The sequence below is a fragment of the Carassius gibelio genome, chromosome B6 (assembly GCF_023724105.1).
Source record: "Carassius gibelio isolate Cgi1373 ecotype wild population from Czech Republic chromosome B6, carGib1.2-hapl.c, whole genome shotgun sequence".
In the NCBI taxonomy this organism is placed as follows: domain Eukaryota; kingdom Metazoa; phylum Chordata; class Actinopteri; order Cypriniformes; family Cyprinidae; genus Carassius; species Carassius gibelio.
This window is the reverse complement of record NC_068401.1, coordinates 2527399-2555320: the sequence shown is the minus strand read 5'-3', so window position 1 is coordinate 2555320 and position 27922 is coordinate 2527399. Positions and strand designations below refer to the sequence as shown.

At 35.0% G+C, this 27922-nt stretch overlaps 1 protein-coding gene across 3 annotated transcripts in view; it reads right to left on the bottom strand.

Annotated features, from left to right (window-relative positions):
• Positions 1–27922, bottom strand: part of slc12a5a (solute carrier family 12 member 5a) — a 128888-nt gene that overhangs the window by 41965 nt on the left and 59001 nt on the right. For all 3 annotated transcript variants that reach the window (XM_052559930.1, XM_052559928.1, XM_052559929.1), the window contains exon 2: positions 520–614. In XM_052559930.1, coding sequence (XP_052415890.1) covers positions 520–614 — 95 coding nt within the window. The remainder of the gene's footprint in view (positions 1–519; positions 615–27922) is intronic.

Genomic DNA, 27922 nt, shown 5'->3' with positions numbered 1-27922 from the left:
ATTTTTGGCAGTTGACTTGAATCAATGATGGCCAAACCTCTTCCCCAAAATGAAAAAAATGCATGTTTGTTTTAAATTGAAAAAATAAATAAATCTCTGTTTAATTGTAAAAAAAAAAAAAAAAAAAAAAAAAAAAAAAAAAAACCTTTAATAAGTTTACTGTTAGCCCACAGCCTTCAATCATATTTAATTTTTGGCCCTTCATATTAAAAAGTTTGGGCATGTCTGACTTAATTATATGAATTAACATGAAGCCATAAAAACGGCAGTTTAAAATATTTTTAGATGCAGTACAGCATGTGTTTTACACTTCTTTTGGACTTACATGCTGTTATCATCCACCTGCAGAGTTCAATGTCCTGGGGACTTCCTGCCCTTCAAATGCTAATTATCCTTATTAATTACTGTCAGACTCTTTTTTTCCATTAATCACTAAAGTCTGCGTGTGTGTGCCTCACTGTCTAGTTCTAATGAGAGTTGAAATGTGCTGCAGTTGCAGGTGCATGTGTTTGTGTGCACCTCAAACAGAGCCATGTTCTTGCCGTCATATTGCTGGTTCTTCTCTGGGTCGGTGCTGTTGATGAATGGACTGCTCTCCTTAGGGTTACCATCTCCTGTTAGCAAAAAACACAAATAAATCATCATCATGACAGCAGATGCCACTCGACTCCAGGGGGCTTTAAGAGGAAAAATCTGCTGTGATGATCCCAGCACTTCACATTTTAGGTCATGCATGATGCATGCATACTAAAAACAGATGCACACTGTGCTCGCTGCATATTGCAGAAATTGAATTCACATATATGCATTTGACAGATGCTTTTATCCAAAGCGACTTGCATTATAGATCATGCATTCATTTGGATTCAAACCTATATTGCCAGCACCATGCTCTAATTATTTTACATGGTTCTTCTACTAAAACAGTAAATATTACTGGTAAGGATACTGTTAAAGTGGGCAGCGATGCATATGGTCACACATGTGGAGTGATTGTGATGACCTGTACAGGTGAGATGGCTTAAAACTGCCGGTGTGTTCATTCACCTGGGATCTTGCATCAGATATTTTTAGTGCCTGGATGACAGGGTTCGAGTGGTGATTGGGTCTCTGGACTCCCTCACACCACAGGAGAGGAATTTTAAAGAGGTGCACTGAACACAGGCTGGTTTCAATGGGATCACTAAGAAAAGTCTCAAGTCTTGAATCTCTACGGCCTAATGTTCAATGTTCATTTGAAAGAACTTTCTGTATTGATTATTCCCATATGCTTCACATAAAAACCTGACCATGTGTTTTTTAATTACACTTTGCATTGTCAATTTAAGGGAGTTTAATTTAACTTAATTTGGAAAAGGTACTGGTCATCTTCTTCCTAGACATTATACTGTGAAACTAATTTTTTTTTTTTTTTTTTTAATTAATTTTTATTAAGTTTGACAAGCTGAATATGAAAATCACATTTCTTTTTTTGTATTATTAATATTCCTCATGAAAACTCATGAAAAAAATATGTTGACAAGATAATGTATATGCTAACAACAACAGGTTAACATTACTATTTACCAAAATTAGTCATCTAAAACTACCCGTACTTGCAACAGCAATATATATATATATATATATATATATATATATATATATATATATATATATATATATATATATATATATATATATATATATATATATTAAAAAACATTAATTATTTATACAAAAAATGTATCTGTTCTAGGGATGTCAAATTTCGATTATTTCCATGATCGATCGTCGTTTAAATTAACGATCAATTAATCGATTAATCGTTAACCATAATACTGCAAAATGCATCTATTGCAGGCACGCAGTCAGCGGTATGACAGGATGTGCAAAAGCCACACACACACACAAAACGCTTTCTCGCTTGAATTAAAGAGGTTTTAGTCTGAATAAAATGCTAGTAGCAGGATTATTAAATGAATAGATGCGATTATGATCATTTGATAGAATGAAGAGAGCGCGCCATACTTTTGAGGTCATTTTACTTTGTTGACAGTTTCCAATCCCGCACGGAGAACGCTGAACGCGCATCTTTAAATGGTTTTGTGGTGCTCGTTGTTGTATTTTAAAGCACAATTGCAATGTTTTCAACTGACATTATTGTATAAAATTATTCGAAATGTGGAGCGCGTGTGACTGCGCTGCACATTAAGTGAACTACATCGGCGCTGCTGCACCAAAACACAGTTGCTCACATTAATTTGATCCTGCTGGATTCTGTCCTAGAAAATGTCAGATTTTTAAAAATCCGGCATACAGCGCATTAGATCGTGACAGTGCATGCGTGCAGACGAGGATGAGCGAGCGCGGCTTTGGCTAGATTTATTTGGAGGTTATTGCTCATGTCTCATTCGGCACAAATCAAAATGTTTCCATTTTCGCAATGTATTTGAATGTTAAACTATTATTTATAATGTAAACTAGGCTTGTACTTAACACGCATTCGCATATAGACGGAAAAGATGATCCTCTTCATATGAGCAAAAACGTCCTTGGCATAACAGCAGAGTGGACCGGTATACTACGGTCTATTTAAACTGAATGCTCCAGGAATGTGTCGGTCACAGCGCCTATTAATCGCTGTTTTGAATCCAGCAATTATTTATTTAGAAATGATAAGATCTGATTATGACAAGTGTGGTATAAAAGCTTTGTTTATTAGAGGAATAATAGGTTAACTGGAAAATGTTAGATCGCGACCATGCTTTTGGACCCCATAGTCTTCATTTACGCGGCTTTGTTCTGGTTTGCCGCGGTTGGTCACGAATTTCCACAAATTCAGTATATTTAGGCATTGTTTCTTTTCCTAAATCTTCATAGTCTAACCCTCTAATTTCCCAGGTTTATTTTATTATCTTTCGCTTTTAATAGGCTGTTTTCGCATCTCTTACTGTGGTAAACATGGGAAGGGAAATTAAAGATTTCATGAATTAAGAATTCGTTCGATTTATTCATTTGTTCCCTTATTTCACTTAAATCATGGGTTATTTAGGGAACAAAATTAATGAAACATGGACAATTGCCACATTAATAATTCGTAGGAATGAATTAACAAGTTGTAGGAATGAATAGACTACCTGTCCTGTCACTGTGTCCCGAAGCCCTGCAAAGCGCACGATATAAAACAGTTATCTGATGAAATGATTAGTAACTACATTTCTATTGCTTTTAATGTTGAAGAACTTTTATGTTGTTTCTATTTTAATGTACTTTAAAGTTTAAATCACATTAAAAGCTTAATTTGTACATTGTGAATGAATGATGATGCTTTTATATGTCGTCACCGTCACTCACAGCCGCTCGCACGTGTTGAGTGCGCATGAGCCGCACGCAGCCCAACATTGAATCGGTTAACCGACCATCGATAGCCTTAATCGATTGCATCTCTTATCGACAATTAATCGATCATCGATTAATCGTTGACATCCCTAATCTGTTCTAAATCAGTTTTTCATAATTAATGACAGAAGTTCTCAAATTTAACTGATCTATATAGCATAATATTTTTTATCAAAGTAAAAATATTTATATAAAAAGGTTTAAAAGCACAAGTATTTCCATTTAGTTTATAAAAATTATTTTGTTGTTTTTGTATGTCCATTTAACTCTATACAGGTCGAACCATAAAATGGAACAGATTTAGTTATACAATAAAAGCATATAGTCCAAAGAACACAATAAATCATTTAATTGTGTGTTTGTATTTTTATTTATTGTTACTATCTGTGTGTCATGTTGTTGTAATTATTTGTGATGGTCAACCCCTAGGTACATAGTGTATTGGAAAAATATACATTCCCTTAAAGATTGTCATTGTAGTGTAAGCACAAGTCCTCGGTACGGTGGGATTTAGATCAGTACAGCGTGACAGAGTGACAGCCGTACTGAAATGCTCCAGAGGCCGAAGCATCGATCAAGCGATGACAGCAGGCAGCCGCTACATCGCAGTCAGAGCGAGGAGATCAGCTGTCAGCTCGCACACTGGGAATGACCGCTGTAGAAATCAGACTGGGACCGAAGGCATAACCTGTAATCAGGACTTTGGTTTTCTGTGTAGGAGTGTAGAGGTTAGAGGAACTGCCTTTATGATATATCACTGGCGACTTAATGTCAGATAAAAGGTTTAAATGAAAAATCAGATGCTTCAGCTTCACATTTTATGATGAGAAAGAGCTGTGCAGAAGAATTTGTTTTTGAAAGCCTTATGAAATAAGGCATTACAGACAGAGAGATATAAAACTTTACAACAATAGATAGATGGATAGACAGACAGATACACACAAAGGCAGACACACACGCATGCACGCACGCACGCACACACACATAAGCAGACAGACAGATACACACACAGGCAGACACACACACAGGCACACACACAAATACACAAATACACACACACACACACACACACACACACACACACACAAGCAGACAGACAGATACACACACAGACAGACACACACAGGCACACACACACAAATACACAAATACACACGCACGCACACACACACACAAATAAGCAGACAGACAGATAAACACACAGGCACACACACAAATACACAAATACACACACACACACACATACACAGGCTGACAGACAGATACACACACAGGCACACACACACAGGCACACACACTCACAAGCAGACAGACAGATACACACACAGGCAGACACACACACAGGCACACACACACAAATACACACACTCACACACACACACACACACACACACACAAGCAGACAGACAGATACACACACACACACACACACACACACACACACACACACACACACAAGCAGACAGACAGACAGATACACACACGCAAGCAGACGTCTGATGAGAAACGCATTCATTATGGAGTGTAACGTAACTAACGCATCCATTCGTTCCAATCACGAACACAAAGTAGAGCAGTAACGTCGTTTGACTGACTGTGATCGACGGGAGCTTCCTAACGTGTGTTACATGAACTTGTGTTTAACAGAAAGAGACTCGCTGTCAGCTTTAATATTTCTCTCTTACACAATCTGCTCAGTGACACCGCTGGGCCGTCTGGAAGCAGATGATTAAATCCAGAAAATAATGCTTCATTTGGTCATGCTTCCTGGCTTTTTCCTTCAAAAAAAGAACTGACACATGGGAGTGTGTTTCTGTGGCAAAGTAATATCAGAGTTCAGCGCCCAGCCCTATCTGACAGAATGAAGCCCCTCTGCTATGATGGAGCAGTCGAACACAGTCAAATCTGCTCTTTCATTGGCTCAAACATTGTGACACATTGTCAGGGATTCATCAGTGTTGGTTACACGGGACAATGTTTCACAGGGGCCTATAAATAGCAACGACTGGCAAAAACTCAAAGCAGTCTGAGTCTCAGACGTCGCACAGACCGCGCACACAAAAATAGCAAGAGCTTTCTCAAAAACCTCAGTCTGATTGGTTGGCTTCATGCAATTTCATAGTGCACAGTTTAGTTTTTGTTGCCAATTTCCAGGTCTGAGACACTAAACAATATTTACGCATTTGGCAGACGATGCATTCAAGCTGGTGAGTATTTTAGTGTTGATAGCATCTACAGGAAGAGAATGAAAAATGATGCTTTTACAATACATTTTTCAGAATACCTTTTCTGCGTTCGTGCCTACTTATGCTATGCCCTAAAAGTATGTACTCTTCTTGTGAAAAAAAAACAAGTACATACTCTTCAGTGTGTAGCAGAATAGTAGGCAAGCCTTACTTCTTCGTCACAGACGCTATGTTGCTTAGTTGACATGCATTCTGTCACTGAAAAAAAATCACATTTAATTTAATTAATGAAGAGGCACGTTGATCTGCCAGTCTCGGGTCTTTCATGCTGATAACTCTCTATAGATGTTTGCATGATAATGCATTTAAAAGTGAATGACCATTATAAAACTGCACAATTTTGATAGAGATTAAATATAACGTGCATAACATTAAATAAATATTTTTTAATCAGGTTACACACTGCGTCCACCATGTATGTAGTTTTTAAAGACTTTTTATGTGTGTTTGTAGTTCTAATCGAATCCATGTCCAATGTGTTGTTAGAGTGCGCATCGATTTACATTTTGAATTTTAATCTCAAGTAGTAGATCATCCGGGAATCTTTGGCACACTCTTTTCAACATACTATGATTTGGAACATACTAATTCTATTTTCGAATACTATTTAGGATTGATAGCAAACATATTGGGACGCAGCACTTCTTTTGTGTACTGCAGAAGAAACTCGTATAGGTTTGGTATGACATGAGGGTGAATAAATGATTAATAATTATTGTGTGAACTACATCTTTAAATGCAGATTTACCTGCCCCTAAATAAAAAAAAGACTATATGCATTAGATGTTTAAATGAATATTCAATCAGTAAATTACTTGATAACAGTAAATAGTGCAAAAAGCATGTGGAGAAATTCATAAAATAAATGCATGTTGAGAAAAATCCATTTTTCTTGAAAAAAAAAAAATCTATTTATCTAGAAATCTATTTGTGTATATATATATATATATATATATATATATATATATATATAAATATATATATATATATATATATATATATATATATGTTAAAAATGTAGTTGTTCATCTGTGGGTGTTCAACTGCGCGCATTAATATCATCACTTCAAAGCAGAAAAAGTAGCAAAATGCCTTGCTAAATGAGACATCGCCACTTTCACAGAAGTGAAGCGTGACCTTCTCGTGCCAAGACCAACAAAATCTTGCAGCAGGAATGATCTCGCCATAGCAGGAGCTGGTCTTGCGTCTCTATCATGAGGTTCTTCCTGTTCTCTGACTAGACTCTTTTCAGCTAGCAGGGTATCTGAACAGCGACAGCACACACAGCGCACAGCAAACCCTCCATCTGTTGCCCTTGACTGATGATCCCAGACCAGTTTGATCTTTCCTCTCATTATGTTTGGTGAAGCTCTGATCCTGCAGGAGCTCTAATGCACAAATCTGTCCAAACATCTCTGAGGCTTGTGTGTGGCAGCGTCTGTGAGTGTTAATAAGACACTCTGCTGCGGTCACCGGCCGCGTGCATCTGAACAGACGCTGACCTGCACCGATAGATCGATGTTTCATCACTGCTGAGGAGTGTTTTAGAGAGGTTTTCTGACAAGTGACTGCACACTTCAGCTCACCGATAATGATTCATGGGGCAGAGGTGGCCTGAAGCTCTCACAGGACCAAAACATCAGAGTGGGAGCTCGAGGAAGATGTCAGAAACTACACTTTTACAGTTTCCGGAGAGAATGTGAGTGGTTTACTGTATGTCTGTGCAAAACTCACTGGCATGACGCTAGAGCGGTTACTAACTGGTCTAAGACAAACAGCTAGGATATACTGGTTAAATGATGTATCGAAAATGAATAATATATTTGTAATTAATTATTTAAGTTAAAAATTAACAAGTCTTTTTAACTTCAGTAACAAATACATCAGTGCTGTGCATCAGTTCAAATGATTTCAATTGAATCATTTTAAATAAACTGATTCAAAACTGACTCATACTTTATATTACTTATGCTATATATGTAATGAAATATTAGTTAAATTTTTAATATATTTTACTTTGTATATTAATCAATGTTCCTCTAATTAAAAAAAAAAACAATTTAGTCAGTTCAAATACATATCAAGTTATTCACTATCATCCTAAAGTTTGAGGTCTCCTTTGCTCACCAAAGATGCATTTATTTGATCAAAAAATACAGTAAAAACAGCAATATTGTGAAATATTATTACAATTTAAAATAACTGTTTTCTATTTGAATATAAGTTAAAATGTAATTTATTCCTGTGATGCAAAGCTGAATTTCCAGCATCATTTCTCCAGTCATCAGTGTCACATGATCTTCAGAAATCATTCTAATATACTGATTTGCAGCTAAAAAAAAACAACAACTGTTGATGTTGTGTAATGTCATTTTTGATCAACTCAATGCATCCTTGCTGAAAAAAACATTAATTTATTATTTAAGTATCATTTTATTGACCCAAATAATAGTAGTATGTTTTTGAAAATTGTTCAAAGAATCAAAAATATTAAATAAATATTAAATTGTTTTAGTTTTAGTTATATCGCTCAGCTCTACCACAAACGCTGCAGGACTGAGGTTTATTACTTAGAGTTAGTGTTAGTACTCTAATGATGAGCAACAGTAATAGTGACGCTTGTCTTAGCAAACAACACTAATGAGACCAAACGAGAGGAAAAGGGACAGGAAGTGTGATTTTGGAAGAGAGGAAGTGATTCCGAAGGGCTCGCTGTTGGCTCATCAGGTCTGATTGAAGTGGGCTGTTGAATCATCCTGTCGGGTCGGGGCAGGAGAGGAAAACTGAAGGTGTTCAACTTCACTAACTAAAGACACACACACACACACTCCGAGGACCAGCCTCTGCTTCAGCCCATCGTGGGTAACAGCGATTGCTTTTGAGCCTATTACACAAGTCTATCTCTGACTCTCTTCACTTTTCCATCGACAAACATCAACACTGTCTCTGCTGGTAATTGCTGACAGCTCTGACGCACTCACAGAGTAAAAAAGAGAAAAATATACCGGGAGAAAAAAGAGAAGGCAGAAATACACCTCAAAAAGAAATGGAAAAGTGTGAAAAAGACAAACGAGAAGATGTGTGAGATCCAATCTGGGGAACAGGACGTGAAAAGCAGAGTAACTATAGTGGTTTACTGACGAAACCTTTGCAAAGGTTCATCTTTCAAACAGATCATGCAAGCATTATGATCAAATTACAGCATTTTCCAGTGTTTATAACCAGGGTTTTATGTTGCCTTCAACTAGTGTTTTATATTACGATAAATTATATTTGTGAGATGTGCATGCATGAACAGCACCAAAAGCAATAATAACCTCTGGAAAATTTTTTTTGAGGCCTATTCAGCAAAAGCTACTCACTTCTTACCAAGTTTTAATTGAGACTGTTGATAGTTTCTATATGCATTTTGTGCTTTGTCTTATAGTTAAAGTTAAAGTTTTGCTTCTCAAGTAAGTAAGTCATATTTAGGACATTTTTATTTTTTAATAAGGTTATTTTTAGTGGGAAACTAGTAGAAAAATGTAAAACTAATTTTGCACATATTCAACAAATCCAACCATTCTGATTTGTTTTGCATATTTCACATACTGTCATTTTTATCTTAATAGGTGCATGTGTATATTTTACAGCAGTGCTGATGTTGGCAGATGTCTGCAGGTTAAGTCTCAGTGAGCGGCGGCTCTATTAAGCTTTTTAAAGCACCAATTTTCAGTGTGTTTGTGTGTGTGTGTGTGTATGCCACATTTTGTAATAAGTCTGGCACTTCAAAAGGACTTTGAACCCTGTGGAATGGCCTCGCCTCGCTTCCATTTGTAGTCTAACAATATCACCTTTTTTATGCAGAGACGAGGACGGAGCCTGACAGCCCAGACGAGAACACACGGCCGCAGAGATTTAGGATCAAACGGCTGGAAAATGAAGCCAATGAGGAATAAAGTAGCAGATTGAAATATACTGAATACATTTAGCCACTCAAGCATTTCAACAGTCCAGCTGAAAAACAAACCGGCAAAACAGCAAAATGCGCTAAATGTATTGGGAACTTGAAGTGGGAAATTTATATTTTTCTATTTCCAAGCCAAAAAAGCTGCACTGAATGTACTTAAACTCAAGAATATTCTTTTTTAAAAGCTGACTTGAACAGATTGAACAGGTAAATGTGCTACACATTTAGCCAAAGAGTGTTGCAGCACCTTGAATTGTTATTGCATTGTTGGTTTTTAGATAATTTTACATGCACTTTTATAAATGCTATTTTATTTGATTTATTTCTGGTGGTATCATAGTCAATTGATGGCAATGCATACCATAGTACTTTGATATATGCCATGTTTGTTCATATTTAATTACCATGGTATTTACATGCCCCTCCAATGTGCTTCAAAGAATACCATGGTTTTATTTTATTTCCTTCAAGGGTGAGTTTCATTGAAACGGTGAAAATGTGTATTGGTTAAATTTTATTCCCCAAAATGTCAAAGCTAGTGTAAAATTAATGGTTCTACATAAATAAAATATATTTAGTATTCCAATAAATCTCAAGAAAAACATGCCCAATTAAATTTTTTAAAGAAAATAAAAACGATAGCAAGTAAATAAATAAATAAATAAATAATTTACGTATTTTATGAGTGAACTAAATAAATGTAAAAAAAAAAAAAAATTGTAAACCTATGCAAAAATTATATTACTCATTCATTCCATTTTTCTTTTTCTTTTAAATTTTGAGTTGCACGCTTTTCATGAGACTACAAGCAAACAGTGCATAAATGCACAGATGTCCAGGGTTAATATTTAGTTACTATTTACAATAGACAGATGGTGAGGTAGATATTCTATTTATATTCACTCTGACACTGTTATCACTGACTGTGTGAGTTGTAATGCACGAGCACAATGCAGATAAATGCAGCTTCATGTCATGCATCTCATGCATCATTCGGGTTTAATGTGCTCAGACTTCAAAAGGGAAGCGAAGGTGGTACCGAACCTCTCCAATCCAAACCATGACACAATTACTGGAGATTTCCTGACTAATTAATCAGGATTAACTAGCTAATAGGATTTGTTCAAGATAACATCTAACAATCAAGATAATATAGAGAAGGTAAAACTGCTGTGTGTAACCGAACTCTGGCTGAAGAGATAACAGGAGATAACTTTACACAAGTGTCAGCGGCTCAGATCGTTTGCTTCTGTTTGAGGTTTGGCCAATTAGCTCTGAAGCACCAGTTAGATATTTTCTCAAAGCTTCCGATTGCTGAAATCACCAAAATGGAAGAGTCTTTTAGCTGAAGGATAAATGTGCACTGAGCAACATTTTGTTGTATATTTTATGGCCTTAGATTTTACACAGACACCGATTTTTCAAGTTTATTTCTTCATCAGATTTGGAGAAATGTAGAATTGTATCACTTGCTCAGCAATGGATCCTCTGCAGTGAATGGGTGCCGTCAGAATGAGAGTCCAAACAGCTGATAAAAACATCACAATAATCCACACAACTCCAGTCCATCAGTTAATGTCTTGAGAAGACAAAAGCTGTGTGTTTGTAAGAGGCAAATTATTCATTAAAACGTTCTTAACTTTGAACTGTTGCTTCTGGCTAATATCCATATTGCATTCTCCAGTGAAAAAGTCATCTAGTCTGATTTAGGAGAGAAATCTGCACAGTTCAAACACCGTTTAGAAGTCAAAACAGCCCAAATCAGATCTAAAGAAATATGCAGGTGGATTTTAATGTAAGAGACAACAGGAGATGTAGCATAATTATTGATTATGGACTCATAGTTTAGGTTAAATCAATGGTTTGAAGTTAAAAACATCTTAATTATGAATTTGTTTCTCACAAACACTACTTTTCATATCACAAGATGTTAACTGATGGACTGGAGTGCTTTGGATTATTGTGATGTTTTTATCAGCTGTTTGGACTCTCATTCTGACGGCACCCATTCACTGCAGAGCATCCATTGGTGAGCAACTTATACAATGCTTAATATGTATGCATTTTCACTGGTTTCCTGCTTTTCACAGGCAATCAAACAGAACATGAACATACACACACATTGAGAATCAAATCAAAGGGAGACATCACAGACACAACATGCTGCTTACAGAGGACACACAATGAAAAGATAAAAAGGAAAAACTAAACAAATAAGGATCAATGACGTGATGCTAATTTTCTGTGTTTTGTGTCCAGAATCTAATAACTTATTTAAAATGCTGAAAATAAAACAGAATTCAATAAAACTTTTCTACGATTAATACAATTGTTTATCTTATTTGTTAAAAAATAATAAATAAATAAAAACATGCAGAAAACAAAAATCTTAAAAATAAAATAACAAAGTAACTTTTGTTTTAAATTAGCTACATGATAAAAATTACTATTTATATATATATAAATATATATATATATATATATATATATATATATATATATATATATATATATATATATATATATATATAAATATATATATATATATATATATATATATATATATATATATATATATATATATATATATATATATATATATATTTTTTTTTTTTTTTTTTTTTTGTAGGCAGTATTTAAGTTATTTTGTTTTTATGTGACACAAAAACCTTGAACAAACTATTTTTCCATTTTCATAATCTCTGACATAATATTTGCCACATCTTAAAATTATGAAAAATATTTATAGAGAGAGAAAGAGTCAGATATACTTTTCATAAGATTCTGAAATATTAGCAAAAAATTTTGCAAGCTACAGATTAGCTTTCTGATGTAAATGCATGCAAATAGTGCGTTCTAAACTATTCAAAGCTATTTCTGAATTACTACACAAAGCTACTATTGAGATATTTGTGGACATCGTATTTGTCATTGACCCATAACTGGAAATACAACACAAACAGACAATATGTGAACTAATAGTAAAGGGAACTTTTCTTTCAAGAAAAGTCCAAGACATTGAAGACACACGACTACATACAGCCACACGTCACAGTGTTTTGCGTGAACACACACGTGTCGCACGCACAACAGCAGGAGTCTGCCCATCTCTCACCTTTCTTGGGTGGACAGGTGGTGTTGACCACTGGAGAAAAACACACACAACTTTAGAACATCATCACGCAGCATTCATCTACATCCATCAAAGACAAAACAAGTATTATCAAAATTAAAGTGATTATAAAATAATGAATCTCACACATTAATGTAAAATCATAATAGAGGTTAGTAAATATGTTGAAGGAGTAGATCACCCCAAAATACAATTTTGGCTTCTCAAGATGTTAAGTGATGGAGTGGAGCGGTGTGGATTAATTGTAGATTATTGTGATGTTTTTATCAGCTGTTTGGACTCTCATTCTGACGGCACCCATTCACTGCAGTGCATCCATTGGTGATGCAGAGTCAAGTCAGGTCACCTTTATTTATATAGAGCTTTATACAGTAATGATTGTGCCAAAGACATCTTTACAGTGTCGAACAGGAAAATAGTTTGTCTATAATGGAAGAGGACAATAAGAAAGAGTAATTTTTTCCAGCTAAAGTCAGTTTATGATTCAGTAATGTCATCATCCAGTTCAGTTCTCTTCCAATAGTTTCTGTGCAATCAATTAAATGTACTCGACTAAGCAAGCCAAAGGAGCCAGCAGCAAGGACCCAAAACTCCATCGTAACAGAAATGGAGAAAAAACCTTGGGAGAAACCAGGCTCAGGGCATAAGTTCTCCTCTGGCCAGACGAAGCCAGCATGGCATGGTTTAATTCAGATTCTGCAGAAGACTTGTTGGTACCCTTATCCCTTACCCAAATTACAAATGCCAACAATAATTGCTGCAGTTAGGTGTATTTGCAATATAAATGTTCAATAACAAAATTATCAGTGTTTGCATGTGTACAATGAAAATCATCCAACTGCATTTATTGCAAGACGTAAAACAGATTGAAAATAAATGTATACAGTATGCTGTTCAATAAAACATTTTGCAATAAAATGCTAAATGGAGACTTTTTTACTAGATAATGAATAATAACAGTGTTGTTAAACAAAGAAAAAGAAAAAACTATTAAATATTGTTATTAACAATTAAAATTCATTTTTAATAAAAAAACTAATATTAGATTTAAAATTTACATTTAGTCTTAGAACTTAACTTAACTAAAACTAGAAATGTTTATTTGGCAACTACCTGAAATAAATTAAAATGTAAGGACTAAAATTACTGAAACTATAACAATAATAATAATTAGTAAAAAAAAAAAAAAAAAAAAAAATTTAATGATACGCACATAACAAAATACTAAAATGTTAAATATACAAATATACCCTAAAATATAAAAAATTTATTATACTAAAAGTTTAAATAGCTTGAATACAAAATAAAAAAATATGACAGATACACACATTAATTAAAACTTAAAATAAAAACTAAAAAGCTATTTTTAAATATAAATATAAACTAAAAAAAGCAAATAATTAGTAAACACAAAACTAGCATGCTTATATAGTATTCACAAAATTAATCAATAAAAAATGTTTAATTACCTTTCTTATTTACAAAATAAATTGTGATAAATACAGTTTCACCAAAATCACCAGTAATATTTTAAATAGTAAATATATCACCCAGTCCCACTCACATACACACGTTCAAACCCCCTCATGCAGTGAGCTGAAGCTTCCCATGATGCTCTGCAGCAGTGATTGAGAAGTGCTTCAGCTCAGAGATCCTCAGAGAACAGCACTCAGCTCCTGTCAGCGAGGCTCTTCAGATCCTCCGTCCCTCCCGCAGCACGGCCTGACCCTTCTCAATATTCACTAGGGTCTTTGTGGTAATCAAGCGGCTCTCAGAAGCTCAGCTTATCTCCACAGTCCCGGTCTCTGTTCTTATTCTCTCGTTCGCTCCGACAGAAGCAGGTAATGACAAAAGAACTGTCTCCGCTGCACATGTGAATGAAGCGAAGCGCTCACATCAAACCGAGCCGCTTCCTCCTGCCAATACCTCAAGCCTCTTTTAAAGGAGCCCTATTGTTTCGCCTGAGAGTCATTGACGGCGACGCAGCTTTTTCTTTGTGCCGTCACACAATGAAGTGCTGTTTTTGCCTAAAAGACTGCCAGCGCATGGGAAACACACTATAATCCTGCCGTCATTTTCAGAGACGGCGTGTGTGACCTCCAGGTGAAGTGTGTGATTTCTGCTCTACTAGTCCCAGCTCAAACTCATGCTGCGGCTCAGCCAGAAAATAACATGCCAGTTGTGGAGAGGTGTGTTATTATAGTTCCAGGTGATCAGGCTTACGACTTTCACCTGGTGAATGATAAAACAATCTAGTAGAGACCACACTCTTCTGATGTATAGTAATCAGCTCTTCACTAACTACCCAGAACACCCGGCACCCAGCTGCTGCAGCGAATGAGGACTGTACATCATTCTGAAGTCATTCTGGAAAGTTAATTAAGGCAAACTGGATGAAGAATGGCTTGCATTTTAATGTAAGGAAGAAGAATTCAAATTCAGATTTTTTTGTTTTTAAATATGGTTTGACAATAACTTGTTTGATTGTTTCTAAAATTAGTTTTTGAAAGCTTTACGATATAAGGCATTACAGACAGAGATATATAAAACTATACAATGATAGATAGATAGATAGATAGATAGATAGATAGATAGATAGATAGATAGATAGATAGATAGATAGATAGATAGATAGATAGATAGATAGATAGATCCAAATGTTTGAAGGCACTTGATATTAGAGGTTCTGTTTAAATGTCAAAGGTTTATGGATTTGAGGAGAGTGACGCGATCAGACTGACAGCTCAATATTCCACTGGTCAGTCATGTGACACATTTGATTGGTCAACAGAGGACAGACTAGTGCCTAAAATCGATTATTTCTGCAGGCAGTGTGTGTTTGTGTGTGCGCGTGAAGCAGAATAGACACTCACGTTGAATAAAACATGAAACTTGACACATAGATAGCCAATCAAGAGAGGATGATGTGAGACGTGTGTGATGAACACACGCACGCATGCACGCACACACACACACGCACACACGCACACACACACACACACACACACACACAGTCTCAGAAGGTTACAGGACTGTGGGAATGAGTTGTTCTAAAGCTGCAGTTCAGAACACGATTAAACAGCTTTAATCCATCTGATTGGACACTTAAACCAGCTTCTAACATGATCCAAAACACACTTCATCAAGCTCACTCCAATCATCACGAACGGAGACCCTCACGGGATACTGGACACCAAGCTGCCATTCCTCTAAGCAACAACACTACTAAAAAAAAACAAATTATATATATACATATATATACGTACAAAGAAACAACAAGTAACACATTAAAAGTGAAATTTCTAACATAGAAATACTTTAGCATATAGTGCTACCTGCTAGGACACACACACACACACACACACACACACATGTTTGTTTTTGTGTAAAGTGTGTTCATCCCATAGGTGTAATGGTTTTTATTCTGTACAAACTGTATATTCTATGTCCCTTCACCAACCCTACACCTAACCCTAACCCTCACAGGAAACTTTGTGCATTTTTACTTTCTCAAAAAAACTCATTCTGTATGATTTATAAGCGTTTTGAAAAATGGGGACATGGGTTATGTCCTCATAAGTCACCCTCTCCTTGTAATACCTGTGTCATACCCATGTCATTATACAGAGTTGTGTCCTGATATGTCACAAAAACAAGAGCACACACACACACGCAGACACACACACACACACACACAAACTTCCTCGGCCCACCATGCATTTTATTTGCATCACACCTAGTGAGAAATGGAAAGGGCATTAAGTTGTTGAGGCCGGAAAGCCGGCGTGATCCATCAGAGCAGTCCAGCAATGCAAACACTCAGAGCAGCGGTGGATTTCATAAATCTTCCTCAGAGCTGAACGCTACAGAGAGCGAGTGTGTTTACCTCCGACAGACATGCAGCGCTGCATCACAATCACACAGGTGCACACACGTGATGTCCTGAGAGGCGTTTTCACTTCTCGTCCTCGTCCCGAGTGAATATGTGACCCTGGACCACTAAAGCAGTCATAAGTAACACAAGTATATTTGTAGCAATAGCCAAAACTATATTGTATGGGTCAACATTATAAATCAATAGGATATTAAGTAAAGATCATGTTCCATGAAGATATTTTGTAAATCTTTTTTTTGTACCCTCAGATTCCAGATATTTTAATAGTTTTATCTCGGCAAAATATTGTCCAATTCTAACAAACCACACATCAATGGAAAGATTATTTATTCAAGGAACTTTACTCGATCAAGGTCCAGAAACACAGCAAGGAAATCGGTAAAGTAATCACATCTAAAGAAACTATATCTTGATATTTCTATTTAACATAAATCTCAAATATATTTTTTTAAACCAAGGGAACCATGGAGTCATTACACCAAAATATATAATATCACAGTAAAATACAATGGTATTACCATTTTTTTGGATTACACTACCATTCAAAAGTTGGGGTCAGTAAAATTTTTTACTTTATTTAAAGATGTTAATACTATTATTCAGCAAGGAGGCATTCAATTGATCAAAAGTGAGAGTACATATATTCATAATGTTGTAAAAGGTTTCTATTTAAAATAAATTCTGTTCTTTTGAACTTTCTATTCATCAAATAATACTGAAAAATAAAATGTATCACAGTTTCCACAAAACACGAAGCAGCACAACTGTTTTCAGCAATAATCAGAAATGTTTCTTGAGCAGTAAATCAACATATTATTCTGATTTCTGAAGATCATGTGACACTGAAGACTGGAGGAATGATGCTGAAAATACAGCTGTGCATCACAGAAATAGATTAGATTTTAAAATGCAATATTTCACAATTTTACTGTTTTTAATTTATTTTTGCTTGGCGAGCAGAAAAGACTTTCAAAAAAATAAGAAATCTTACCAACCTCAAATTTTTTATGCTACTGTGTAAAATTAATAATATAATAAAATATTTGAAAATATAGTATCTGGTAGGGTTAGGATAAGTGTAGAGAGAGCTTTATTGTCCCAATAAGGTGGCATTCATTTAATATTTTGAATTAAAATTACAATTTACAGTATACGCTATACAATATAATGTTTTACAATGTACTAATACTGAGGTGCAGATAACTGACACTATTTTAAATAAGTAGTAAAATTTGAATCTATTGCTATTAACACTTAGTGCAAATAGCCACTGCCTTAAAAGAATGCTATATCATTACAGTACGCCTCAATAAACACGCTAATAATTTTAACTTTGGTAAAGCACAACAACATCGGCATCACTGTACCGCCACAGAACTGTGTTGCGAATGCGTTGTGATGGAGAGCGTTGCGTAATGATGTATCTGGGGCAGAATTCAACACTTCCACCCAGACGTTGCATAAGATGTCTCCACATCGCCATGCTCCGCTTCTACTCCAGGATCAAGCAGCTCAGATTTTCTAAAGCCGTTCAGCATGGCACAGACAAAGTCTTCATTTATTGACATTCTTAATTCAATTTGCTCTGTTTAATTAGTCTTTTATTGGGCGCTGCGTGTTTTTAAGTGCCAGTGGAGCGAGGTCTCAAACAATGAAGCTTCCTCGTGTCACGTTCACTGGTGTGCTTTTTAAGAAAAATGTGTTCCTGATGTACTCCAAAAAATCTGCTCATTTAACCAGCTTGTTTTTAAAGGTTATGTTTCTTGAGCAGAAAATCAGCATATCAGAATGATTTCTGAAGGATCATGTGACACAGAAGACTGGAGTAATGATGCTGAAAATACACAGGAATAAATTACATTTTACTACATATTCAAATATAAAACAGTTATTTTAAACTGAAATTGCATTTCACAATATTACTGATATTTACTGTATTTTTGACCAAATAAATGCCACGTTGCTAACCATAAAAATCTTTCTTTAAAAACATTACAAAATATTTTAAACAGTAATATAAACTATGCAAATGAATGGTTATCATATTCATGATTTTTTAGCATTGTGTTTCTTTTAAAGGTTATTCTATTGGACATAATTTAAGATGAAGTCTATTGGGCATCTGAGGGACTTAAAGGAGCAGTCGAAAACAACCCCTCTACACTTTACATGACCTCATTTATTCAAATCCATCCCTGCTTTATATCTTTTCCTTCTCGAATGCTGTTGTTTTCCCTTTTATATATTTCATGAACCAAGGCACTTTCTGCAGCGGACAGACTATCAACAAGGATGCTCTAAGAAAAAATGCATGTGCATCATTGTTTGATGGGGAAGGAGACGAGATTCAGCCATCTGCGCCGAGCTTTGAGTGTGCAGGCGCTCTTAAAGAGGTATCTCATTTTTCCCACACATTCGACAGATGTTCATTGTGTGATAAAGCTCGGATTGGATCCAACAGCACTTCCACAGGTCATGGAGGATATCTGGTGGGCTCTGTTAATGAAGTATCAAAGTTTAAAAAGGATATGCACCACTGTAAGAGATGTTTACTGAGCTGTTGCTTTTTTGCTCTTCAATGTAATAAAAAACCTTTTTATCTGAGATCGTACAGACATTCATGCATTTCAAAAAACCCAGAAAATGCACATGACTTGTTAGTATTCTTTAATGCAATAGTGATTTAAACAATTGCCGAACATTGCACTTGGATGTGTAATGCATTATGCATGATCAAATCCCAGACTTACAAGGAGGGACCAGAGATTTGAGATTATTTTCATGCAATGCTAAAAAAATTTTTTGTCAGTGTAGAATTCAACCTGAACACCATAACAACATGCTATCAGTCTCTTAAAACCCCTCAGAAATCATATGGAAACATTATGCATGGGAAAAAACCCTTACATTTTGAGAAAATGTTCAAAATCTTATTGAACTTTAAGGCTAGAGATGCTGCACTGCATTGTTTGTGTTTATTTAGATGTATATACATGTATTATTTAGACTATTATATAGTTTTTGATTTGCTGTTTTTGTTCTAATATACAAACGAACAGCTTCTCAAGGGTTAATCTGCACTGCCTGATTGTTCAGGCATAGTTAAAAAAATATATATTATTTGTCCCCCTTGATAATGTCTTTAACTAAGGTGTCCTACAGAGAAAACACAATTAACATATTCGAGACACTTGCCAAGTTTCTCAACAGGTTAATCTTGCAAGTCTTGGCTAAAATTTCACTGTTAAATGCAAGACTTGGCCTAACAAGAGTCCAGCCTTAAAATGAATAACTGCTGATTAATTCTGCTTCATTCACACATCGGAAAGTGTGAATTTATTTTTTTCCAAGCTGTAAATAAAAGATAGCTGGAGTCTGTTTTACAAGAAAATACTATTTTGATCTTTTTACACCATAATTTCATGTTTAATCCAAGCGTTAACTGTTTCTTTTTTGTAATTCTTTGTGAAATTACAAGCAGTTTCGGAGAGAAAATTGATTCAAAGTAAATCCTACACCAAATTTTACTCTGAGAATGAAACATCGACTTGAAAAAAAAAAAAAAAAAAAAAAAAAAACTAAAAACAAATAAGACCTCTTTAAATCTCTCAATTGTTTGTCCTAAACAATGCAACTAAGACTTATGCCTCCTGCTTTTCAGATGTTTCAGGAGATCTCAGACTGTTCTCAGATTTGCCAAGATACAGTTAAAAGTCATCTCAAGATGAACTTCTCATCGTCATCTGAGCTGCTCTCCACATGCAGATTTTACTGTTACTGCATGAAAACTTTTGATGCATTTGTGTCTCTTTTTATGTCTCCAAAGAAATCTTTGGAAAAACATCTGAGGCAAAGCTGATTCCTAAACCAAACCTAAGTGAGAACTCCCTTATGTTCCCAGCTATGAAAGTGCAACCTCTAAGCAGTGAAATTGTTCCTCGGGGATATTATGTAATCTGGACAAACACTCATTTGAAAGCTGCTCTTCCACAGTTCTTCTGCTGCTCCTGACACACAATCCTCCTGCATCTCCACATCATGCACTGCCATAATTCTGGCCAAATATTTATGGACAGATGTATAGATTAGAGTTGAGACTCCATTTCCATATTCCTCCTGACACATTTGGCCAAGAATGTTTGCACCAAGTATCACTGCGAGTGAAATGAAAGAGAAAACACACAAAGGACTTGATATGGCCTCTTGTGTAACTGTGAATAAATCAATCTCATAATCTTTCAATGTTCATAACAACATACAGCGGCCTGATTGTATATATAGTGTGATTATGGATTACTAAATTATATATTAGATTAAAAAAACAAAATGAAGCAACAAATATATAACTATAACCAAATATGTGACTCTGGAGCACAAAAGTCACTGGGGTATATTTTTAGCAATAGCCAAAAAAACATTGTATGGGTCAAAGTTATCGATTTTCCTTTTATGCCAAAAATCATTAGAATATTAAGTAAAGATCATGTTCCATGAAGATATTTAGTAAATTTCCTACCTTAAATATATCGAAACGTATTTTTTGATTAGTAATATGCATTGCTAAGAATTTCTTTCAACAACTTCAAAAGCGATTTTCTTCAATATTTCGATTTTTTTTGCACCCTCAGATTCCAGATTTTCAAATAGTTTTATCTCAGCCAAATATTCTAATCCAATCTGATTCTAATAAACCATACATCAATGGAAATGTGATGTATAAATCTTAATTTCAAAAATTGACACTTAAGACACATATATGACTTTGTAGTCAACATCAAATCAAAACATTACATTCTTAATAGACATTTCTGGTCTTTTTGTGCATGTTATTCCAAAAAAATAACATTTTGGTCTGTATTATATTTCATGTAACTTTAATAACCTCCACAACAACTTCAGGAATCCCTTTTCATTTTCATTTTCTGGCACGAAATGTGTACTTTTCATATTCTCAAAAATAAGTCTGAATATCCCGTTTCACATTGTACAAGTAAAATGAATTGCAAACACCTTTTCATGTTGAATTAAAGCTATTCTGGCCAAAATATTTACAGATAAATAGATTAGAACTGACTATATGAATATGAAATCAAAATGTACTTTCGTAATAAACACTTACGGTCTTATTGTTATACATTTTGGTGAATGTTATTCCATTATTTTGTCCTTATTGTTCATCTAAAAGTAATAACATAACATAAACCAAACCAAACAAATGTCAAGAATCACATTTATTTTCAGTTTCTTAAAAATAAAATCTTCTACTTACATTCCTGTTTCACTAAGAAATGCCACTTTATACACTACAAGTAAAATGCGCTGCAAAAAGATATAAAAAAAGCTAAATATATGATTTTATATTCAATAAGTGTGCTCTTATAATAAACAAAATCTTATTGTGCATCAGTGTAGATGCTGGCAAAGGTATCGTTATCATTATAGTTTATATTTTTGCTGGGAACAGGCCTTTATTGTTATCAATTTTTGTTCATGTTATTCCAAATAAGATAATTTTTGTCTTTATTATCTTTCATCCAAATGTAATAACCTCCTCCGTTTCCAAAACGTCTTCAAGAATTCCTCTTAGTTTTTATTTCAGGCATCTAGTGTGCACTTTTCAATTCAAATCACACCCTCCATTTATTCTCACTGAACATTAGAAATGCATCAAATTATATAGGAGTAAAATGGGTTGCAAACACCTTTCATGTCAATGTCAAGTTCACAGATGCTCTCTTTTTCCCAATAGTCATGCGTTTGGGATGTGAACAGTTATAGCTGTGACGGGTCAGGAACTCTTTTGTCAGTTTAAGGGCTTCTACGCTCAGCGGTCCTGTACCAAAATCCTCGAGGAGTACATTAGAAATGGCATGTTAAATGGCAGACGACTAGATGTAAATTTAGACACGATGCAGAGTTTTCAAACACAACTCAGATCAGATCCTGTAGTACGTTGCCTCACCATTGAAGCCTGCAGCCTGACCTACTTAGTGCAGTGACGTCTGCTAGCATTGGGGAGATCTGGCAACCATGCAGCAGAGCTCTCTCTCTCTCTACTTTTCTGTTTTTCTCCTGTCTGTCTAACATCCGATGGGGCCAAGTCTGCCCACAAGACACCGCTTCCTCTAGCGCAGACCCTTTCATGCAGTCAAATGTTCACGCAGGGAATTACACATGTGTAGTTGTGTCATAAAAATTCAGCCATGCCTTAAAAATCCAATCATCTCATTCTTATAAAACGCATGAAAAACATACCAAGCCAAACATCTCCTAATCTAAAATGTTCATCAATAGATTTCAGCTATATTACAATGACAAAAGACAAATTTGTGCATCTTCTGAAGCAAACGTAAGTGATGCTTGCATGCACCAAAAGTACTACTGCTATGCTTCACAGGAGCTAGTGCACTTCTAGATGGTTCCTAGGTGTTTTTTTCTTTAGGTCATATCACCATGAAACATTTTAGGTTGTTGTTTGTAGAAGTTTTTTTGTAAGTCATATCACTGAAAAATTTTTTAATAACTTGTAACTTGTAACTGCTATAATATGCTACTCACATACAATAAATATAATACAATATAGTACATACAATATAGAAAGTTTGAACTGTTTTATTGTTTATATCATTTCCAAATGATAAACTGCAAAATGTGGACAGTCAGGTATTAAAGAATTAGCGACGTGAATTTCTGTAAAGATGCTGTGAAACTGTGCAAAGTGCTAAACTAAACAAAAATGTACTTGACCTTAAGTGCAACCAAGATAATATTATTGTTATAATCTAATAATGTAATTGTTAAAATAAGACAAAAAGCTATCAATCTGCAACATGAATAATACAGTTCTTAAAATCAGACAAAAAGCTTTTGTAGTGTTCTAAAATATATGAATAATACAGTCCTATGAACATTTTGATGTTTCTGTTCAATTGTTTCTATATTTTGTTTTAATGCTTGAATTAAATTCTAATAAATCAAAGAGAATTTCTAATCAAATTAATGTAGAAATTTATATCTATTTAACATTTTATATTTTGTTATGATAGTGCCCTTTCAATTCTGTTTTATTTCAGTTTAATTTCAACTTAAATTCTATTTTCATTTTTTTATGAATTCCATTTGAATTGTTTAATGAAATCAATTAAAACAGCATATCTAATCAACTGGATTCATAAAACTTTAACAATTAAATAATTTATTTAAACAAGTGCCCTGTGAAAAATGATTTATTAATTTATTATGATTAATTTTAAGAAATTCTGTGTTGTCAGAATACTTTTTTTCTGGATTCTGTTTTAGATTTTAAGAACATTTTAAGAATTCAAAACAAGTGTAATCAACTGAATTAAATTAAATTTTAACCATTTAATAACTTTAAAAAGTCCCTATGAAAAACATTAACTTTTGACGAAGTTTAGTGAAACTCCATGTTATACAGCAATTTCCCATTTTCATGACTCGAATCAAAGGAGCCTAGACTAATGATGTAGGAAGCTGAGACAGAGCGCTACCCACAATTCCCAGCGAGCACATAGTAAGCCTGAGGCTGGGTCAGGTAGAGCTAATGTACACACACGAACACTGACACATGTGAGAACATGCACAGTCGCACTGGAAAATACATTAACCTCATGTGATCCGTGCACCTCAGAGCCGCGGGCTGCATCTAAAACATCAGCTCAACCTGGCTTACAGTTCATATATGACTACAGATCATACAACACACACAGCACACGTCGAATGAATGTATCCCACTTAATTATCACAGATAAGCATGCATGTGCTTCTCGTTGGGCGTCTCGTCTCATTTCTACTCTCATTATTCTAAACTCTCAGTATAAGAAACAGTCAGTCCGATATCAGCCCTTAAAAGCGTGCTGCAAATCCTCTGATGTCGGATCTGACAGGTCGCTTCTCCTCGGACTCGGCACGCGTGGAACGACAGATGGTCATCATTAACGTCTGCCGCTCTTCAAGGTCATCTGCAGTCATTCAGGAGGTAAAGTGGGCATGATTTCGCATGTCTTCTCCAGCTGGTGTAACGCTAGAGTAAGACTACTAAAGAGAGGCTTTTTCAGAGGTCACCAGGTGCTTGTCGGAATCAAGGGTGTTTTAATTGCTTGAAAGAGAGGTGGAGTGGGTTCGATTACTGAAACAGACACTAACAAACCTCACAAGAATCGATCGTGTCTAGACGGGCGCCGTGATGAGTTCCTTGCATCCCAATTTGCACACTATCAACTGTAAATAATGTGCAAGATTAGAAGTACTGCATAAAGAGTCAAATCGAAAAATTACACAGACACCAGATATCATTTGAAAAGAATTTTTACTAGAGGGTGCATGACACTATAGTTCATTATGTAAGTGAGAATAGCAAAATAAAGTAAACTGTGTCATATTAAACATTCTTCATACAGTGGACTACCAGTAAAATTGGTACAAATTTGGGACCAAAAATATTATGCAGACACTTTGACCTGACTATATTTTTCAATAATTGCTAATGCAAACTTTTTACACCACAGACTGAGCTAAATTAAGTATTGCTTGGTAATTGGTTGACTTAAATTGGTTTTATCTAATTGTGTACTTAAATTTAACAGCTATGTGTATATAGAATTGCACATTATTGCATAATATTATTGCTTATTGCATAAAATATTATTGAGCTGTTCCGATTTTTTTAAATGTGCATCTGTGCATGCATGCTTATCCAATCAGATGTTAATACTGGCTATACCATGGTAAAAATATACAAGGTAATTAAATTATACCATTGTACTTTTTTGGTAGTGAAGCATACATAATATTTCAAAGTACCACAGTATAATGACATATTTATCAAAATGGTAATGAAACTCTACTGCCATGGCATTTAGGTAATACTAAAATAAGTGCTTAAAAAAAAAATACCACAGAAAATGACCAAAAACCCATGGTAATACAGTGGTACTTTTATACAGCCGTGGCAAGTTACATAACCATTGATTATTGGTTGTTGCAAACTGAATTAATTTCATATATGCCATGATATTTCTGCTGTCTTTTTTTTTTCTTTCAGGAGAATATGAAGGAGATTTTCAATGCATGAACTAAAAGTGAATTTAGCAACCTGATAATGCTTATAGGCCAATGAAAAGAGTATGCAACTAGGTCTGTGGTATCAAGATGCTTTTTTGAGAAATAACAGTGCATACTTTTGAGTGTATAGTGAGAACCAATAGTTAAGTGCATGCATTCAGCGCACAATATAAATATGTGAATTGGGCTGAATATTGTGCCTAAATATCAACATTCGAAATGATCATGAGTCTTGAGATTGAAAACATATTAAAAGCATCCTATACAGTCCATAAAGAGCATGATGGGAACCATGGAACTGAATACTGACAATGAGCTACTATAGACAAGCTTATTCTGCTTTAACTGACTGTAGATAGAAAACTAAATTATGACCCTTTAATCATCATAAACGGAGCTCGTAGACAAACTAATGATGCAAAGCATGATATGAACTCTTTAAATGGCATATCCGACGAGTTATTTGTGAGAATCTCTGACAGATCGGGTGTCTCGAGCACTTAAAGTGTGAATTGATAAAAACAGCAGGTAAGGAGGAATGCAGAGTCACGTTGTCATGCCAAGTTCCTGCTCACAAAGACAAAGGCGGTCGGAGGCGATGAGGGCTGACACGCAAACACAAATAAATGCTCGCTTGCCAGCACAGAGTATTGTGTTTGCCAATCCACCTCACCGAACATGACTGCAGTGAGGGTGTGCGGCACACATTACATTTATATCAACACTACGCATCTCAGATTTGTTCATTTTCTAAGCACAAACATCTTTGATGCTTGTGAATGTGTTAAAAAGTTAATAGAACTCGCCAAGAACATGTTCAGACTGCCGCTTACCTTCAAAGCAAAAATAAAAAAGTTATTCTGCATAAGGAAAATGAAGCCTGTTTCAGGACCGAAGTTTCAGCATTGCGACATTATTTTCCCCCAAATAGTCGTTAATGCAATAATAAATATGAACATTATTTATGCAACATAATTTGTGTTGTACTGACTTTAATCTGTTTAAATGAAAAACATTTTATTACAGCAGGAGTACCAGAATAATAATATCAATTAAATGTATAATTCATTTAAAAAGCTATAAAATCGGTTAATTTAGCTTTTACTGTTAAATTGATGCTAGCTACATCTGTTTGTTCAGTTGCTTTGTTGTTTGTTTTGTTTTTGTTTTCCTAAATAGAAAAACCAATAAAAAAATTATCACAAAAAAAAAAGCTATAAAATCCAGATGCATACTAGTAATGAAAATATGGAAAGTAAGAATGTACCTAATTTTCATAAAATAATACAAAAATAAAAGGCCTAATGTATTGATTTTGAGGTGAGCTGTGACCTGGACATGTTTTCTTAACAAGTCTTTTTTAAGAAGTATGCATCCATTTATTTTCACAGTAGTCAGTGATGATAATTCAGGTTCAGTTTAACTAAATGTATTGATAACTAGGGTGCTCCATCCCCATCTGAAACCAGCTTTTCTCCCAGGAAATATTCACTAAAGCGGTACAGAAGCAGCTGAACATTCAGTCTGCTACAAATACCACATTTGCATAGTGAGCAGCTCAATGGACAGACAGTGGAGAAAGGAGAACGCCTCTTCATCTCTCCAGCGTCTCACTCTCTACACCTGAATCTGTCCGTTCACCTTCCATCAGGATTAATGATGACAGTCCTGTCAGCCCATGAAATGAGCTCTGGGCCACGGGAGCGTGGAGGTCAGAAACAGCACCAGATCAGATGAGACTCTGACTAGCCAAGAAGATCTAGAACCTGCTCCATCTCAAACACACACCCGAACATTAAAGGAGGTAACCTTTACAAAATATACTGCGGCTGAACTATGGTATATTAATGGTTTCAGATGGAGATTGTGAGATCATACCATGGTACCAATTATAATTGTATCATACCATAGTAGTAAAACGAATGATATTCCAAAGAAAACTATTACAAAACATTACATCATCATGGTAGTAGAATTCATGTAGCATGGTATTTACATAATACACCAAGATACTTTGAAAAATACCATGGTAGTATCATAGCAAATGTAAAATCTCACGATAGTACCATAGTATCTTTTGCAGTTGAAACATAAATAATGGTATATATTTATCATGGTACAGAAATTCATGTACCACAGTGTTTATATAATTAGTGCTTTTAAATTATATATTGCGATTAATCGCATCTGACATATAAGTTTTTCTTCACATTATGTGTGTATACTTTGTATATTTA